At 44.8% G+C, this 16,091-nt stretch overlaps 1 protein-coding gene across 4 annotated transcripts in view; it reads left to right on the top strand.

Annotated features, from left to right (window-relative positions):
• Positions 1–16,091, top strand: part of pps (protein partner of snf) — a 385,339-nt gene that overhangs the window by 221,892 nt on the left and 147,356 nt on the right. For all 4 annotated transcript variants that reach the window (XM_075886389.1, XM_075886390.1, XM_075886391.1 and 1 more), the window contains one exon: positions 2,878–3,154. In XM_075886389.1, the coding sequence (XP_075742504.1) occupies positions 2,878–3,154 (277 nt within the window). The remainder of the gene's footprint in view (positions 1–2,877; positions 3,155–16,091) is intronic.

Genomic DNA, 16,091 nt, shown 5'->3' on the forward strand with positions numbered 1-16,091 from the left:
TGTGTATGTTTCTCGGAAGGATCGGCATCTCTGTCTATCCGCAAATTGCAACTGTCTCAAAAACAGTCTGCTACTACATCTGGACGGGAAGGGTACATTTTTGCAGCCTCTGGTGGTTGCTCACGCAAAGCATGCCGTGTACGTGCAGAGAAATTTTCTGGGCAGTGTTTCAAGACAAAAAGAGCTGGACCCATCTGGGAGGGACCGCAGTGTAAAATACGAATAAAAAAAGCAAAGGAAAACATGAAAAGAAGCACAGGGGCAGTGACTGCAAAGCCATAATCATGCTTTGGTATAGATCAAAAAATTTATTAGTAAAGCATTTTGAGATTGGCCTTTCTGTACTTCAACTTTTGGCTGATAACTACGTGAACAGTCATATTAAATGACGTAAAATTTGCTTTTTTGGGTGGTTTTGTGTGGGTTGTCTCACTGTTTCACCCTGTTTTTCGTTTTCGTTATTTTATATTTGATGCTCGCTTTGAACCTTATATGCATAGATTTTTTATTGTGTGTGCATTGATAGTTTTTATCAAAATCGCAGTAACAGAGTTTCGGCTTTTGGCTGTGCTGATAGGCTTTGGAATTACATTAAATATTTCTTGCATCTTTTTTTTTTTTTAATTTTGTGATCGAGTAGCAGATGCTTATTCACGTTTGTTGCATCCGTTTACTCTATGACCACTAGTGACAATTATTCCTGCATTATTAATTTGTACTGTGATATAGCAAGCATTTGCACATACATAAACACGACATTCTGCAAATAAAATCAATTTGTGAGCACTTAGATGCTGTCGCGTGTTTCTTAGTTCCCTGTTCTATTCACGTTGCTTAAGAACTGGTGGAATTTATTTCTGTGGTGTAGTACAAATATAGGGACGCATGTGATATATAATACTTGTTATGTAGTCATGATAACTATGCATAGATATTTTTTCATTAGATTCGTAAGTACCACATTTGCCTATGAGTCCAACCTTTCTTGATAACCTTATATGATCTATATGTATAATTAAAAAGTTCAAGATTACGATGCGGATATATTTATCACAAAGCCAAGTGATTCCACCCATGAGTTATATGCGAAAAAAGCATTCAGTAAATTCCAGTTAGACCCTCTCGTATGCGGGCAAAAAAAAAAAAAAAGAATTGGAAAATAAGGCATTGTTTCCCTTTGCATAGTGGGGCTCGAAAGGCGGGAGTGGAGTTGCTGTTATCGCTACAGTGGCGAAATAGCATTGAACATCGTATCGATTAGTAGATACAAAAAAAAAAAACTATTAGTAGATACAAAAAAAATTACACGCCTTGTTACCGCAGTGGCTCTGTGGACCAGCATTCATCCATTCACTAGCTGCTTAAAACATCACCCAGCCTTCACAACCATGCAATTTATTTCACAACAAGCAGAAAATTTGCACACGTGGCGTAACCTTTCTTTCGCGCAATACAGCCGCGCCTTCCAACCCGTCGAAATGCTTTGATGACGACACGAAGTGTGTCACTCTCCGCCCTTCAGTGAGCACACTGCATTTTACTACACTGTACACAGACTTAAGCCATGTGTTGGCTTGGCTACTATGGCTACAATACCATCTAGATGGGGCTAATCATGCACCACTTTCCTCAATGAAAAATGGCGCGTTTTTCAAAATCTTGGAATCTGAGCCGACTCTGGGGATTAATACAAAGAAGTGTGAAAGAAACTATGGCCTAGATTCAAATAAATACGGTAGATGTCCTTTAAGAGTGATGACTATTGTAATAAGGCTATTGTATAATTTAGCTTAAGTGGTGTTTGAAAAATAGAGCATTAGACAAATGCTGCTCTACAAGTGCTGTGTAACGGGGCTACACTTGCTCTGAACATTCTTTCTGACTGCTGCACACTTGCTCGAAAAGCCTTTCTGGTTGCTCTAAGCCTCCTTCAAAATGTCTCTCTGGATGCTCCAAGCCTCCTACAAAAGGCACTTTTACCTTTTCCGAGGACTGCTCCCAAACCCATGTACCCTGTTCCACCCCTGCCTATGAAACCAGAGTTGCGCATAGGTCCAGCTAGTAACCACAGCTGTGCCGCGAAGTCGCAGTCTTTTGCGGGTAACAATTATTGACGGTAACTTGCCTGGCAAGTTAGTGGCCAGCAATGAAACAAGAAATATCTCCTTTCTGTGCCATGGGAGTAGAAAGGCACACTTCGCTGCAGTGACAGTGGATGTTTAGGGAGTTATGTATAGGGGGTAGTGGTGGCCCTGAAGGAGCCCTTTTGTCGAACTAGTTTGCTACAGCTGCAACAGAAGTTTAATTGGCCTGCACATCAGCTTCTCTGCACTGCATGGTTGCTAGTAATTTTTAGCAAACAGATGCACAACTCTGCTACCTAAAGGTACCAGAGTTGTGCATCCCTAGAGTTGTGACATTAGACTTATGGTATATGCTACCTAAAGGTAACATATAAAGAACTTTAGTATCACTAACTGTTCTAATATAGTTATGCTACATTTTACTCGGGTACTTATTAACAAACAGGGTTTTACTCCACAAGGAAAGCTTAAAAGTTTCAAGCCGTTAGTGCCAATGTTTGAAAGAGGCAACTGCAAGGTTTGATCCAAAGGTACGATGAATGCTCATTTTCAAAACTTTCATCAGGGTGACTCTTCCTTCAGTAAAAATTTCTCCACTGTGAGAATTGATGCAAAGCTCCGTTACACATTCCAAGTACAAGTGCATCTGTGAATGCACTACACATTCGTTGAAAAGATTGTTTTCAGGGTCTGCATGAAGAGGGTGTGTAGCTTGCTGAGGGTTCTTCTTGTGCCCTGTTTTTTGCTGCTGTCGGTGTTAAGTGATCGAGGTGTCGTGTCGTGTGTGTACCAGGTGCAAGGAGGCCTCGGACCTGTCACTGTCGGGTGACGAGGTGCGCCGCATGGCGCTCCGCATTGAGGAGGAGCTGTTCAAGGTGTTCCGGGACACAGGCACGCGCTACAAGTCCAAGTACCGTAGCCTGGTGTTCAACATCAAGGACAGCCGCAACCAGGGCCTCTTTCGCAAGATCCTTCGGGGCAAGATTGCTCCTGACAGACTGGTGCGCATGACCCCCGAAGAGCTAGCCTCGAAAGAACTGGCCCGTTGGCGGGAGCAGGAGAATAAGCACGTGCGTACCTCTCTCTCTTGCTGCTGCGAAGCACTGTTGATGAAACAAGCGTAAAAGGAGCTCCTTGGTTAGTTCTTGGGAAAATGCCCAAATACAGTGTCGCCATCATTACTGTACGTTGTAGCCAAAGAGTCTGCAGTAAAAGCTGTTTTTCAGCGGCTTGACAATACTCAATAGATCTACTGCATTTACATGATTGTAGGAGCAAAAATAGATAGAAGGGGAAACTCCACAGCTCCCCACGCCATTTGCTGCCACTCCAGGGAGCCGCAGCAAATGTCGTAACAGAGCCACATACTGAAGAAGCGTGAAAACCACTCTTGCTTGTGCTCGATGCTCAGTGTATCAGTGGATAGCTCAAGTACACTTGCTAAACGAGACGTTACGACGTGTTTTCACTAAGCTAGCCAGAGTGCCGCGGGAGAGAGACCATATTGCAATGGTTTCGTGAAGCTGTCCGCGAGCGCTAAACCGGTTCGCTTTCACTAATTCACCTTCGCTCAAAAAGGTAGAAATATTACTCGTTTGTAAGAACATAGTGCGCAATATGCGCTAATAAGAGAAAAAAATAAACCTGCTATGGGGCCTTCCACATTAAAAAAAAAGTTTAAAACAAAATGGAACGAAGAAAACAGAAAACATGTTTTCTGATGTGTCTTTTCCTAAATTTGTGTTATTTGTGAACTTCGTGACATAAAAAGCTGACCACCACGCTGTTTTAACAGTGTAGCTTACCTGGAAGTTCAAAGGTTATTAAATGCGAACTTGCGACGACTCATCTCTACCTTCACTCGTTTGGCGCTGCATTTTTAGGTAATTTCAGCGATATTCTAGCCAGTTCTTGGCTTCATTTCTGGGCACGAGTAAGAGAAACCCCATTAAAGAAATTCTAGGTGCCACTTCAGGGAGCAACAAGAACTTTCAGGTAACAGGCTGGTCAGCAACAAGGCCGGTCAGGGCATAGTGTCACGCCAGCTGACCACTGCAAAAATACATTGGCACATGCTTCCAGTTGTCGGCCCTCTCTTCCCTCATCGATTCTTGCAGCTGATCTTAGTCAGATGGGGTGTTGAAAATTGAAATGTTCTTCTCAGGTAGTATTCATTTATTGCTCGAAGGGAGTGGCAGTCTCCGCTCTTCTGTGCCATTGGTTGCTGTCTGCTCAAATGTGCATCAGAAATCTCTGTTTTATTTTCCAGCACAGAAGGTCTGTATTGCATTGATTAGCATTTTTTGAAGCACGTGTTAATGGGCTGGAACAAATGCTTGTCCTTCATTATATCGAAAAATGTGAAAATCTATTCTCAAGGTACACAATGAGTGATTTTAGGCAAGCACTTAGCTATTCGCAACTTCCAGGTACCGTGACACTGCTGTGCGGTGGCGGCTGGAAGCTCTGTTGAGATTATCGAAGTTTTAGACTTGCTTAAAACAGTTGCTTGTTTCCCAGCTACTTGTGGTCGTTTTGCAACGTTGTGAATGGCCTCGATATTGTCAGTTATTACGGACCACCATGCGCTTTGCTGGCTCTCCTAACTCAAGGACCCTACGGGACGCCTTGGTCGCTGGGCGCTGCGCTTACAGAGTACACTTTTTCTGTATCCTATAAATCCGGACAACTTCACAAGGATGCCGACTGCTTGTCCCGTTACCGAGTCGATCCCCCTGACACGATGAAAAATGGACAAAAGGCCCTCGTTCTTTCAATTACCGACTTCACCAACATAGCTACTGAACAACGCCACGACCCCTCTTTGCGTGCTATTATCAATGGTCTGCACTCTTCCCACCCTGACCACTCCTTACAACTGTTCGTTCTTCACAACGACATCTTGCACCACTACAACGCCCGCCCTGATGGTGCTGAGCTTTTACTCGTTGTTCCTGTGCATCTTCGCTCAGACGTTTTGGCCCAGCTCCATGATGCCCCCTCCGCTGGACACCTAGGGGTGTCACGCACGTTTGACAGCATTCGCCGCCGATTCTTTGGGCCTGGCCTCTACCGATCTGTGCGACAGTGCATTGCGGCATGCGACCTCTGCCAGCGCCGCAAGACACCTGCTCTGGGACTTGCTGGTACCCTCCAGCCCAATGAAGTACCAGATGAGCCATTTTTCCGAGTCGGCCTCGATCTTCTAGGACCTTTTCCCGTGTCGGCCACCGGTAATACCGTATTTACTCGATTCTACCGCGCCCTCGATTGTAACGCGCACCCGATTTCCACCGCGAAAAAAAAAAAAAAAAACGTAAGACATCGATTGCAACGCGCACCCATTTTTTTTTGCTGGCCCGCACGATCACACCACTCGAAAAAACGATTCCTTTTCGGGATTGTCTTCCATTTAAATATGAGGTACGGGCGAAGCTTGTGCCCATCTGACGTGTAACAGAGCATTGCCATCACTGTAGTTTTACCGTGGACCGATGTCAGCACGCGAACTTGCTTCGCCCCCTTCTTCTCGACAGTTGTAGTGCCAGGCATGTCGAAGTAAAGAGGCGTCTGATCGGCATTCCAGATTTGCCCAAGCAGGTAGCCGTTGTTGCGCCGCAAGTTTAGGACGAACCTCTGAAAACTGTAAAGCTTTTCATCGTACTTCTCCGCAAAAGTTTTCGCATATGCATGTTCCCCTTCGGAGGGAAGAGCCTTTCCTCTTCATATAGTTAATTAGCCAGCACCTGCTCGCTTTAAACAGGCTCCGCATTAGACTTTTTTCTAAGATTAATTGCATAGCCCGCACTTGGAGCAGTTCTGTCGTCATGGGCCGCTGTGCCACTCGCTCCTCAAGCACATACTCGCGGAGCAGCTCTTCAATTTGCGGAAACCGACCCTGCTGTGGTTCACTGAAGCCTTTGCGTGAAGCTTTGCAGTCGACAATCTTCTGCTTTTGTTTCCGCCGGTCCCGCACGCACGTTTCGAGAAGGACCACGATGCGGCCCGATTTCCGTCCGTTTCTGCACACGCGATGACTTTTCTTTTAAAAGCGGCATCGTGGTGCACTCGAGTTTTTGGAGTCGGCCCTTCCAAGTCGTCGATGCTAATGCACTACTAGATGACGAACTTCTCAGCACACGTACGAAGTGCCGCACATGGTAAACACATAGGCAGAAATAGCCGACGCACCATGCCAACGCACGTAGGGGGCGGCCATTTTGGATTTGCGATGGCAATAGATTGACCGTAATTTTTTTGTTCGTACTCGATTCTAACGCGCATGCGATTTATGAACTCGCTTAACCGGAAAAAAGGTGCGCGTTAGATTCGAGTAATTACGGTAAGTGGATTGCTATTGCTACCGACTACGCAACGCGGTATGTTGTTACACGCGCCCTCCCCACCAGCTGCGCTACTGATGTAGCCGATTTCCTTCTTCATGACATCATTCTGCATCATGGTGCTCCCACCGACCGCGGTAGCTGTTTTCTATCTAATGTAGCCGACGAGCTCCTGTGATCCTGCTCTACCCACCACAAGTTCGCTACAGCGTACCATCCGCAAACCAACGGCCTCACGGAATGCCTCAACCGTACCCTGACGAATATGTTAGCGATGTACGTCTTCAAGGATCACAAAGATAGGGTCATCCACTTACTTTTCGTTACCTTAGCATACAACAGTTCACGTCATGATACAGCTGGATTTTCACCTTTTCACCTACTGTTTGGTTATGACCCGCCTTTGCCCATGGACACCATGCTCCAAATCTGACGCCCCCTCATCGACTGCTTATGCTCGTGATGCCCTGGCCCGAGCTGACATCACCCGCCAAGTCGCCCGGAATCGTTTATGTGCCTCGCAGCTTAACCAAAAGAGTGCTTATGATCGCCAGCACCGTGACGTACAGTACTCCCCGGGGTCGCTCGTCTTGCTGTGGTTGCCATCACGTCGGGTTGGTCTCTGCGAAAAACTGATGTCCCGTTACGTTGGCCCCTACCGCGTCATACGCAAGGTCACCAGCGTGACCTATGAGATAGCTCCACTCCATACCACGTCAGTACCAGCTTCATTCCCGACCCATATAGTGCACGTCTCACGGCTTAAACCATACTACTCACGCCCCGAGAATTGATCGCACCGGGACGGTGCTTCTGCCGCCGGCGGGTAATGTCACGGGCTAAGTAGATGCCTGAGGATGACGACGACGAAGTGCTGAATGTGAACGTGCTCGGAATGCAGCAGCGTTGTACGCATTTGCTCGCCAGTATGTTCGCCAGTACGCATTTGCTCGCCAGTATATTCGCCAGTGCGCATTTGCTCGCCAGTGTATACTTTATTCCCCGTAACATCATTACCGGAATCCGTTGAGTTTCTCAAGTTGAAGGGAAAGTAGAAAGAAAAAGAAAAATCCGACTGATTTCAGTCAAGAAAAGACTGATTGCGAGCCTCGATGCTCATTGCCTACATGCACTGTGAGGGAAAGCGAAACCTCCCGTTCAAATTAGCGCCCCAAAAAGCTACAAGTGGTTAGGAGAGTGGAAATTAACAGGCAAACAAAGCCCGTGAATGTATGCAGCACTCATTTTGTGTACGAATACAGCAACTTCTAGGTTTGCTGTTTTCGCACTTATATCGTCTGCTCGGCACTGTCGCTGTGCAAACAATACCAGATCTAAATCGGGAATGTGTTCCGCCTCAAGAATAGAATGAAAGGACCAGTTTCAAAACGTGCATCGCATCATTACACATCTGAAACGTCAGTGAAGTGCCTCCATGACCTTCACATCTGCAGCAATTGGTGCTCGGTTTTACTTGCTGATGACGCTTTTTTTTTGTCATTTCTGCCCCATACCATGCTATCTTTTGTACTTCTCAAACTTAGAAACATAGAATTGTAACGGGTATGACCCCTCTTAAACGTGAAAATTGTATATTTTATTTAATTTCATTTCATTTTTATTCCTTAATGACCCTATTGAAGGGGTAATACATAAGGGGTGGGTACATACATGAAAAACAAAAGCCATGTTTTACTGCATTGTAAAGTAATCTGTTAAAGTGGTCAAAAATGTTGGACAGGTAACGGCTGTGATGTCTTTGAAAAGGCCGTTCCAGTCGGTTGCTGCACGAAAAAAGAAAGAAGCCGAAAAAGTGACGGTGCGGGTACGTGGGCGAGCAACTTGTTGCCGGTGACTGGTGCGACTGGAGATGCGTGTCAGCGGAAGAATGTATGGTGGCTTATCGAGAGAGCTGTGAAAAAACTTGTGAAAAAGACAAATGCTAGCAGTGCAGTGATGAGATGCGAGCAATGATAAACTGGATTCTGTTTTCAGTGCCGATATGCTGGTGTCATATGAGTACTGAGAGCGAATAAACCTTGTAGATTGATTTTGAAGTGACTCGAGTTGATTGATCAGATATTGTTGATGAGGGTTCCAAATGGGGGATGCATATTCTAATTTTGACCTGATGAGAGACTGATAAACAAGTAGCTTTACATCTTAAGGGGCATGGCGCAGATGGCATTTTAAAAACCCAAGTGTTTTATTGGCAGATGATATGGTGTTTGTAGTGTGAGTCGCCCAGGTTAAATCACTGCAAAGGGTTACTCCAAGATATTTGTAAGAAGGAACTAGTTCAAGGTTAGCGCAAGCAATTCGGTAAAAAAAAAAATGCGTGGATTTTTTACAGCGGTGGAAAGAGACAGTCTTGCATTTATTAGGGTTTAGTTCCATTAGCCATAGGTTACACCATTCTTGTGCACTTCGCAAGTCATTTTGAAGAGATGCATTTTCGGAAACGTTAGTAATGGTACGAGAAATTACGCAATCGTCTGCGAACATACGGATATTAGATGAGCCATGCAATGGTAGATCATTAATATAAATTAAGAACAACAGTGGACCAAGTACGGACCCTCGAGGAACACCTGAAGTTCTGGGGTAGCACTAGGTATATTGTTATTAACAAAGACAGATTGTGAGCGATTACTAAGAATTCTTTAATCTATGCTAAAATATTGGGATAGATTACTGGATTTGTAAACTGGAACGACCTTTCCATGTTTGTAGTCAAGAGGTACCATGCCTGCTGAAAGTGACTGTGAAAACAATAAACATAGATATGCGGCACAAATATGTCTCGTGTTCTTGAGAACTTTTGATGTATTATCATCAACACCAGCCGACGACGAGAGTTTTATATTGTCTGTTAAGAATGAAGTACCGGATGGAAAAAATGAAATTGGTGGCATGGTAAATTCACTGATTTTGCTGCTTGTGGAATTCATTCTCTTTATATTCTGTTGTTTTTATTTTGATCAAAAAAGCACCCTAAAATCATATTGCCAGTTATATGACATGGTGCTTGTGCTATGGAATCGAAAAGCAACGTTTTTTTGTCAGCTTACTTGGCTTCCCGGTTTAAGGTGGCGGAGCAAGCTTTGCACAGAATGCAATGCAAGCAAAACTGAAGACAAACCGCGTCGCCGAAAATGTTTCTGACATTACTGAGAAGTTGGTACTGAGACTCCCATTATAATACTTTTCCAACATGACACCAGTTATTGCACGCAATTACGCACAACGCCCGGTGAAAGCGAACGTGTGTGCCTTATTTACAATTTTGCGCGTATTTATCTACCTAATGTGCTACCCAGCATTTATTCATTTGATATATTATGTTAGCTCTCCCCTACTTTCTCAAAAACACAAATCAAAGGGCCACCAAAGCGCAAAAAATTGCAGTCTTCGCTAAAAGCTTACTTTCTGGTTCTGTCTCTTTTGGTGCAATCATCTCAACAACATCCATGATGTAGAGTCGCGCCACTTATAGGTCGTGAAAGTTGCAAGTAATTACAGATCGTCTACTTTTTTGAATTCTGCTACTTTTTTCCTTTCCTTGTTCGAAGAGCATCTGATTCATCATATAAAAAAAATGAGGGCACTAAGATGCTCTACTTCCTTCATTTTGTCTAGGCAAACCATGCTAGCGAAAAACCTTCACAGCTGCATCCGGTTGCTTAGTGGAATTGGCCAATAGCAGATGTAGCAGATGACGCCCGGGTTTTACCCGGTGCTTTGACCCGAGCACTGTGGACGTGCGCTTTCCTACTGTGGCTGAAAATAAGTAGTTTTGTGCGCCGCCGCAAGTATCGCTGCACGCGCATTTGCCAACCTTCTCTCCCAGGGTGGCATTGTCACAGCTCATGCTGGCGTCGGCCTGTCCGTCTTGCTTCGTGAGGTAAATCGCCCTCAAAATTGCGTGCACGAACACATGCACAAATGCATTCTATAACAGAAATCGAACAAATTTTCATTGTACTGACTACACGTGCCGACTTGTCATGGTCATGCCAGTCCTCTCGTGGAACTTTGATACCCATGCCTTACTGGCCTTGATTATGTGTCTTTGGCACTGCTGTTTTCACAAGTCTTGCAATGCCTCACAGATCGCAGCACATTATTTAGCATTTGCTGTTTGCTTTATCAACGCCTCTGGAAAGGTGTTTCCCACTAGATGGACATAGTTGTCGATTTTTAGAGCTGTTTTAGAGGATAGAGATAGATATCAAATGAATTAGAAAAAAATTCACATGCACACACATTCAGGGCGTTCCGATCACAGTCGTTTGGACAGGCCAGCTGAACGCATTAAGGGCAGGAGCGCCTTCAAAGCCTTCTTTTGTGACATATAGTCTTGTCGGTAGCGCAGGATTCTTTCTTCCGAAAGAGTCTGGTTATCCAGTTCGTCTTGTGCATTGCAGAGTGACTATCTCTGCGAGCAGTATTGTGGGCATTCACACAGAATGTGCCAAGTTGTTTCGTCACTGCCGCAGTGGTCGCATGCAGCAGTGTCGTCCATTCTAATGCAGAACGCGTATGCATTGGTAAATGCGACACCCAACCATAATCTGCACAGCATAGTAGCATCTCGTCGGCGAAGTTCCGGAGGAATTCGAAGACTGATGGTTGGGTCTAAGGTACATGATGGTGCACGGGTGAAGTGCAACACATTCCATTGCGACGTGGTAGCTTGTGAACAAGCATGTGGAGTTTCCGTGCAGCATTACTTCTGGAGAGCGGAATCGATATTTGATCGCTTTCAGTATGGGCAGAACGGGCAGCTCGATCAGCCTTTTCATTGCCAATTATTTCACAATGACTTGGAAGCCATTGAACGGCTATTTCATGTCCTTTCGCAATGAAATGGTGCATCTTTTTTGCAATCTCGAATACCAGCTGTTCGTACAGGCTGTGGCGTAAAAATGATAAAAGGGAGTGCTTTCGGCTGCACACATCAACAGCCAGAATGTTTCTTCTTATGTTTAGCCGTGTGTATTTGTTTTTGTTCGGCACAGTGTTCTCCAAACGAAGCAAAAGCTTTTGCCTGTTCAGAACACGCAAACTTTCGGTAGCGTTCTTTGGCATGAACAGGATGGAATGGGGCCATCGCTGGGGCGCCGTTTTCATGGTGGCCGTACTTGGCACCAACGATGGATTGATGATTCGTCGCTTGGCCTTGCAATGCAGGACAGGTTGAAAGCCGTCATCTGAGAACTCGTCACAGGATGCAGAGTACAGCTCAGTGTCATCGCTCTCGCTGGATGTGTTTCCTGGCTTCTTCAAAGTAGTGGCCGCGGGTGAACCGGAGTGGGACATCACCTCATGATGTTGTACATATATTACCGTAACGTACGGGGCAATACACTATATACACCAGAACAAAGAGAGCTCAGTGCTTGCTGCCATATTGAAAAGCGCGTGGCGTCATCTGTTGCAAGCGTGGCAAAGCAACACCTTTAACTGCCATGCGAGCAGACGCTCTACAATTCAAACGCGAAACTTCACAACCCGAGTGCCGCTGTAAGCATCTTTCGCACTGTTCCTGTGCTGGAATTTTATGCTGATTTCGTGTAAAACGAAATCCGGACTGCACGTGCTGCAGTCCGGAATGTCTGCAGCACGTGCATTGCAGACTGCGGAAGCAACTTCATCAGGTACGTATTATCCGACTGAAAGAAACGTGAACAGCGTTAACTGCAGCGTGCCTTGGCTGTGATAAGGCAGAATTTGTGCTGTAAGCCGGCGTCAACGTAGCGCGAGAATCTCACTTCAACTTACGCTCATGCACCACATGTGTTTATCAATTGTGCTGAGCACTCGGAACACACACGCGGTGCAAAAGTGCCAGCCAGAACAAGATTTAAAATGCTATGGTGATGCTGGCCGAAAGCACATGTAGATTCGCCTTGTGACAGTCAAGACATGTCACAATTAGACCGAGTTGAAAGCCGTGCTTTCGGCGCCATTGACATCTTTATTCATCAAGATAGTAGGCCGTCACAGTTATACTAAAAATGCGCGGCGCGTTCATTCACCCATGAGTCGTAATACGTATCTCCTATTATTGACTTGCGGCTTGCGAAAGAATACGGCAATCAGTTTGTGCTGCATATAATATGCATACTGCACGCAAATCGCTGCTGTAAGATGGACCAGCTAGAGTCTCGCTTAAATAATTGCAATAAGTATACTTACTCGTACATTTCACTGGGCTCGTAGTTTTTCCTGCTGATTGCCATTATATCCTATAGGGCAGCAGAGCTCAGCGCTTTTCGTTGTGGACGAAAATTTGTGCAATCGCAAAACACCGCACCGGCACGATTCCTGCAATGCGCTGTGAACTTCACAGGCAGTGCTCATCAATTCCGTCCTCTTGCACTGGTTGTTGTCGCATCAGATGACAGCGCAGTGGTACACAGATGACATTTTATAGGCGGGCGCAGCTTGAACAGGCGCTTTTTAGCATTTTAAACTCCCAGAGCCACTGCATGTCATGCTAGCGAGGCGTTCCTTGGCAGTTCCAAACCATTGGGAGCGAGAGTATACCGCCAAAAGGGCCTGGGTGCGAGATAGTCGTGCTCTCATCTATACTAGACCTACTGCGCTTGTCAATTCCCCACTTTTCTGACAAAAAAAGAATTACTGAGACTGGTTGAGCAGAACGAATGATATTGTTGTTCTATTATGACACCATCAGAAATGCCACATTGGGGAACCAGTAAAAATAAATTGCCGTTGGAAAGCTTTATTGTGCGGCCTCTGCCACGAGAGTCTCATCGACGTGAAAACATCATTCATGAATGTCTGGCCCTTCTCACTACAGAGCATTGCACGCATAAATAAAATGCTTATGCCAAATGCATTGCACGACTTCTCACCATCGACACTGGGCGAGTTCCATGCCATTGTCACTTTGCGACGACAGTTGCACTTCACTATCAGTTTCTTAGTGAGGCCGCAGTCATGGTCAACCATGACTAGTTTCGCACACCCGCCTCATACTTTGCACCACGCTTTGCATCGTTGGGAATCATTGAGAAGCCCATTCAGGACCTCCAAGTCAACCATCAAATATGAAGCTGCGGTGTCCGTGGCGGAGGCCGATGACCCGTCGCTTGCATCAGCGAATACCACAGTCTGTCGCACTGTCGATCGAAGAATGCCGTCGTTCTTGGGTGGATCGCTGTCAGTTGCATCGTCGCGGGTCGCTTGCTGATCGCTTGTAAAGCCAGACGACGGCATGCCCTTTTCTTGCGGACCGCTAGCACCTGTGCCAACGATGTTAGATGCCTCGGCACCGGGAGTCACTTGCACATCTATTGGAGAGCGGCGCGATATAGTGCCTTTGTGGAGCGGACCGCAATCACCTCTGTCCCCGTTATAGGGTGCTGAAGCAACGACTCATCCGTGCAGAAACCAGTGATGTCAGGCAGTTAGCACTTTTTTTTTCATTTTGGCTCGCCTTTGGTTGTTATGAAACACTGAGTGGAAATTTCTCCATCCTCCAGGCACGTTCGTTGTAGGATCGTAATCTAAGCCAACAAAATGACACCTCAACTAGCCAGGTTTTCAAATGCAGCGCCCTAAGCTAATCAGACTACGTCATTTTGGCCACATGATCAGAAGTGGCCAATAACAGCGTTTTACGTCTACTTTATTTTTTTTATTTGATAAAGTGGCAAGCTTATTGTTGTCCAATGAAGTGATAAAAAAAGGCAAATGCAAGAGCTTCTTAACGATACCAAAATTGCTGCATTGGAGTGGGCCATTAGTGAGCTACAGGCAGCTGAAATAAGCGCAATTTATTCAGAATTTAATGGGCTGGTGGCATGCGAATGCATCTTTTATTTACTGTTACGCTGCTAATGCGCGGAATTTCAAAACGAAAACTTGCACACAAGTGCACGATGGTGGAAAGAATGCGAAAATGGCACTTTTGAAAGTTCGATTTTTGGGCGAAGTTTCTGGTCCCAAGAGCCGTGCCTCCCCTTCAACCATAGTTCAACGAAAATTGTTGATCTCACTAAAACTCACTCGTAAGATATGTTTTGCACTTATGACTCACTTGTACTCAGACTTGCCCAAATTTTCCTGATGTGGACTCACTCGAACTCAGCCTCACTAAAGCATTGCTCACCCAGACTCACTCATACTCAATCTGAGTATGAGTACGTCGACTCATGAATCCATTAGTCTAGAATTAGCTTTTTCAACCATGATGGCAATGCGCTTTACCATTGATATCTCATGTAATCAGTGCTCTTCTTGGTGCTTTTTTGATATAGAGCCTTCGAATAGGTGTTATGAGTGATTGCTAATCAGTAAGGTCATATTTCTTGGAAGAGATGACAGCATAAGATAACTCTCAGTAAGCGGAAATCTCTTAAACAGAGCTACTGCTTAAACAGAACTATTGCCTCTGTAACGCTTGGTTTCGGGCTTGTATTCTGCACCCATGTTCACCTCTCAGTAAACGGAACTCCTGTTAAATTGAACATATTTTTTCGGTCCCTTCAAGATTCATTTATTGAGAGTCTACCGCATTTATAAAGAACTTCCCTCGAAGAGATGGTGGTGTGGTCAAGGCACCCCTTTACGTAATTCACACTTCTGATCAGTAAATATCGATGATACTGCTTCAAAACAAATGGGAGCAAATGTAAGTGTACACGTGAATCCTGGTGGGGCTCATAGTAATGCTGGAAATGAGTAAATAGGACCATTAGTCGGCAAACAAAACGGAAACTCGCTCAAAAAGTATATATGCGCTTACTCGAATTCATATTCATCGAACATTTCCTCACCCAGACTTACTCCAACTTAAACTCACTAATTTTTTTTTTTTTTTGAACCGAACTTATTGGGATTCAAACTCGCAAAAGTATTGCTCTCTCGGACTCGTTCCGAGTCTGCCCTAAACTCACAATCAAGTGCAGACGTCTATTACATTGAGTAGAGGTGCATGCTAGATTGCACTGATGAGCTGATCACAAGTAGCATTTGTCAATGCATTCTTGTGAGTCTGAACAAAGGTGGACTATAAGTGGTGCAATCCTGCTAGTACATATGGGATAGTTATTTGCACCATTGTAAAAACATATAGCCAACTCAAGCTTTTGTCATCCATAGAACAGACAATGTGCAGGGCAATGTTATCAACTTGGCCTTTACATAGAACATGATGGCGAGACAAAAAATGCACCTCAAGTGTCCATATGGTTGCTATCACAATGATAAGCAAAACAAGTTCAACTTTTTACACCTAACAAAAGCTGTGTCAAATATTGCAGTGATTGCCAAAAATGTTTGCCAATCATGTGTCATGGTTTTGCAAGTCGCAGGTGTGCCTAGGCTTAAAAAGATTATGTACTTACTATAAAGGGGGTTAAAAAATAGGCTTTTGATTGCAAAGGGACACTAAAGTCAAATAACAATATATGTCAGAGTGAAAGCTCAATCTATGACAACGTCCAAAACGACATTATTATCAATAGCAGTAGCGTATTTACCGAGAAATTGTGGTAAATGCATGAGAGTACATGAGCCACGGGTAGGACATTTGATAAATGATCTCGTTGATGTCAGAGTTACTGCTACAATTAATCACTAGTAATTGAGCTATCTGCCCTAAATAAGGAACCTTCCATGCATTAAGAGA

The sequence above is a fragment of the Rhipicephalus microplus genome, chromosome 2 (genome assembly GCF_043290135.1).
Source record: "Rhipicephalus microplus isolate Deutch F79 chromosome 2, USDA_Rmic, whole genome shotgun sequence".
In the NCBI taxonomy this organism is placed as follows: Eukaryota; Metazoa; Arthropoda; class Arachnida; order Ixodida; family Ixodidae; genus Rhipicephalus; species Rhipicephalus microplus.